This window comes from Salmo salar, chromosome ssa09 (genome assembly GCF_905237065.1).
Source record: "Salmo salar chromosome ssa09, Ssal_v3.1, whole genome shotgun sequence".
NCBI lineage: Eukaryota > Metazoa > Chordata > Actinopteri > Salmoniformes > Salmonidae > Salmo > Salmo salar.
In genome coordinates this window covers 99,779,042-99,781,823 of record NC_059450.1, presented here as the reverse complement: position 1 = coordinate 99,781,823, position 2,782 = coordinate 99,779,042, and the positions used below count along the sequence as shown (strand labels likewise).

Sequence of the window (2,782 nt, the reverse complement as noted above, 5' to 3'; positions counted from 1 at the left end):
TGTTCTTTGTGGGGCCGATATGGCCTTCAGGGAGGCGTTGCTCCTCTCATTTACCCTATCTCATATTTATCCTTTGCCCTTAAACAGTCCGGAACCTGAGATAACAGTGCGCTGTCAGGGGCGGGCTAATTAGATGCAAGGGAAACAAGAACTTTGTTGTCCACTTTGCCCAATCACAGAGGAGAATTCTCTCTCATCTGGCTGAGCTTCCTAGTCTGTTGCCAACCTCATGTCCCTCACCCATGTACAAAATTCTTCCCGTTATGGTATCCTCTATCTTGGAGATAGAGATATGGGGAACACATTGGGGCACAGAGAAAAAACTGTTGCTGTTCAATGCTTAAGTTCACATTAGCTAACACACCCAAAATTCCTTCATAGACATTACCTATTGCCAACTCTTCCTATTCTGTCTCACAATGCCACAGTGATTCAAACAAATAGTCTCTTCCACTACGACTAAATTTGGCAGTGCAGTGTAGATGGTTGGGTTTAGTTTGGTCTGGGTCGAGCAAATGCTTCCAGTGGGTCAAAGGGCTCAGAGAAAATCATGAATAATACCAATCATTGCCTGTTACTTCCAGTGTGGTATAGATTCCAATGCTTGGAGTGGTTACTACCAGGCCCTCCTCACTGCAACAAATGTTAATTCCTAATTTACACAATAGGTCTCTTATCATTAATTTTACAGGGCAGTTACGAGAGTAAACAAAATGATGATTCAACATTTTATCTCGAGATGGACCGAAAGGTGTTTGGTAAGGTTTTCTACCATTGGAATGCCAGATGCCCCAACGGTCTTTAATACATCTTTTGATAACGGAACCTTCAAATTGTTCCATTTAGATCAAATAGAGATGGTTGCCCCAGAATCAACCAGGAAAGAAATATTCACACCGCCCACACACACATCCATATTATTAAGGGAATCTTCGCTGTTAGAGGATAAAACTGGGTATTCACCAAAGTGACATTGTTGGCTGTCTTTTCCTTCTACCTCCTCCTCATCCTATCTCCAGTTTCCCCCTCTACCCTGCGGGTTAAACACTGTCACGTGTGGTGGTGGATAGTATGTATCACTGTCCTCAGCTTCATCATAGCCACCCACAGCACCCCTGTTCTGAGAGCAATTTCTCGAAATGTGGCCAGACAGTTATAACACCTCTGTGGTTCCCATCTTACTCCTCCTCCTCCTCTTCCTCTGTCTCCCGAGTTCCCTCATAAAACATCATCTGGGCACTTGACAGTTTCTTCTTCTGTTGTTTCTCCCTTCCTGTAACTTGTGTACAGCATGTGGCCAGACTGTAGTCAGGGGATGAGAAAACTGGGTCTGTCATTGTGCCCTGCTATGAGAGGGGGGGGGGGCTGATCTTTCACAATGTCCATCATCTCTACCGTTTCCCAATTTCAATGGACTAGGATGGTTGGAGTGGCACTCGCGTCATGACCCACCACTGGACTTGGTATTGACATCAGGGGAAACAATGCGGCAGAGGAGGGGTGGGGAAACAGGAGGGGTGGGGGAGCGTAGGGTGGTGGATGGATGATGTTGAGGTGGGGGAGTGTAGGGTGGCGGATGATGTTGAGGAAGGGGGAGTGTACGGTGGTGGATGGATGATGTTGAGATGGGGGAGGGTAGGGTGGTGGATGGATGATGTTGAGGTGGGGGAGGGTGGTGTATGATGTTGAGGTGGGGGAGGGTAGGGTGGTGGATGATCTTGAGATGGGGGAAGGTAGGGTGGTGGATGATGTTGAGATGGGGGAGGGCGGTGGATGATGTTGAGGTGGGGGAGGGTAGGGTGGTGGATGATGTTGAGATGGGGGAGGGTAGGGTGGTGGATGATGTTGAGGTGGGCAGGGTGTTGGATGATGTTGAGGTGGGGGAGGGTGGTGGATGATGTTGAGGTGGGGAGGGTGTTGGATGATGTTGAGGTGGGGGAGGGTGGTGCATGATGTTGAGGTGGGGAGGGTGTTGGATGATGTTGAGGTGGGGGAGGGTGGTGATTGATGTTGACGTGGGGTAGGGTGGTGGATGATGTTGAGGTGGGGTAGGATGGTGGATGATGTTGAGGTAGGGATGGTAGGGTGGTGGATGATGTTGAGGTGGGGAGGGTGGTGGATGATGTTGAGATGGGGGGGTGGTGGATGATGTTGAGGTGGGGTGGGGTAGGGTGGTGGATGATGTTGAGGTGGGTAGGGTGGTGGATGATGTTGAGGTGGGGGAGGGTGGTGGGTGATGTTGAGGTGAGGGAGGGTGGTGGGTGATGTTGAGGTAGGGTGGTGGATGATGTTGAGGTGGGGGAGGGTGGTGGGTGATGTTGAGGTGGGGGAGCGTAGGGTGGTGGATGATGTTGATACAGTTCATCTCTCCGTCAGTCTTCATCATGACCTCTTCACCCTTCTCTACTCTTTTCCTCCGTCTCTGTCCTTGTCTCTGCTTCAACTTCCCATTTTCTAAAATGGTCTACCTAATTTCCCGGAACAGTTCTCTGTCTAATTTCAATTTAACACTCCTTCTTCGGGAAAATCTCCAGTCCTTTAAGCGGTACACTTTCCCCGGCAACACTCTTACCCCATTTGCTTAACGTCACCTTCAACGGCACTGTTTAGTCTGTGGTGGCTGGAGGATAAACCCATCTTGACTACCTATCTCACAATCACACACACACACAAGCACACACACACACACACACACACACACACACACACACACACACACACACACACACACACACACACACACACACACACACACACACACACACAAGCACACACACAAGCA

General features: G+C 49.4%; 1 protein-coding gene across 1 annotated transcript; it reads right to left on the bottom strand.

Annotated features, from left to right (window-relative positions):
* Positions 1 to 1,441: 1,441 nt before the first annotated feature.
* LOC123744809 (extensin-like) lies at positions 1,442 to 2,383 on the bottom strand. The gene has a single exon (XM_045725003.1). The coding sequence runs from the start codon at positions 2,381 to 2,383 to the stop codon at positions 1,442 to 1,444; it is 942 nt and encodes a 313-aa protein (XP_045580959.1).
* Between the last annotated feature and the right edge of the window lie 399 nt (positions 2,384 to 2,782).

What these genes read in the sequence shown, in the direction of transcription:
- LOC123744809 (XM_045725003.1), bottom strand. Translation starts at nt 2,383, where the DNA reads ATGAAGACTGACGGAGAGATGAACTGTATCAACATCATCCACCACCCT.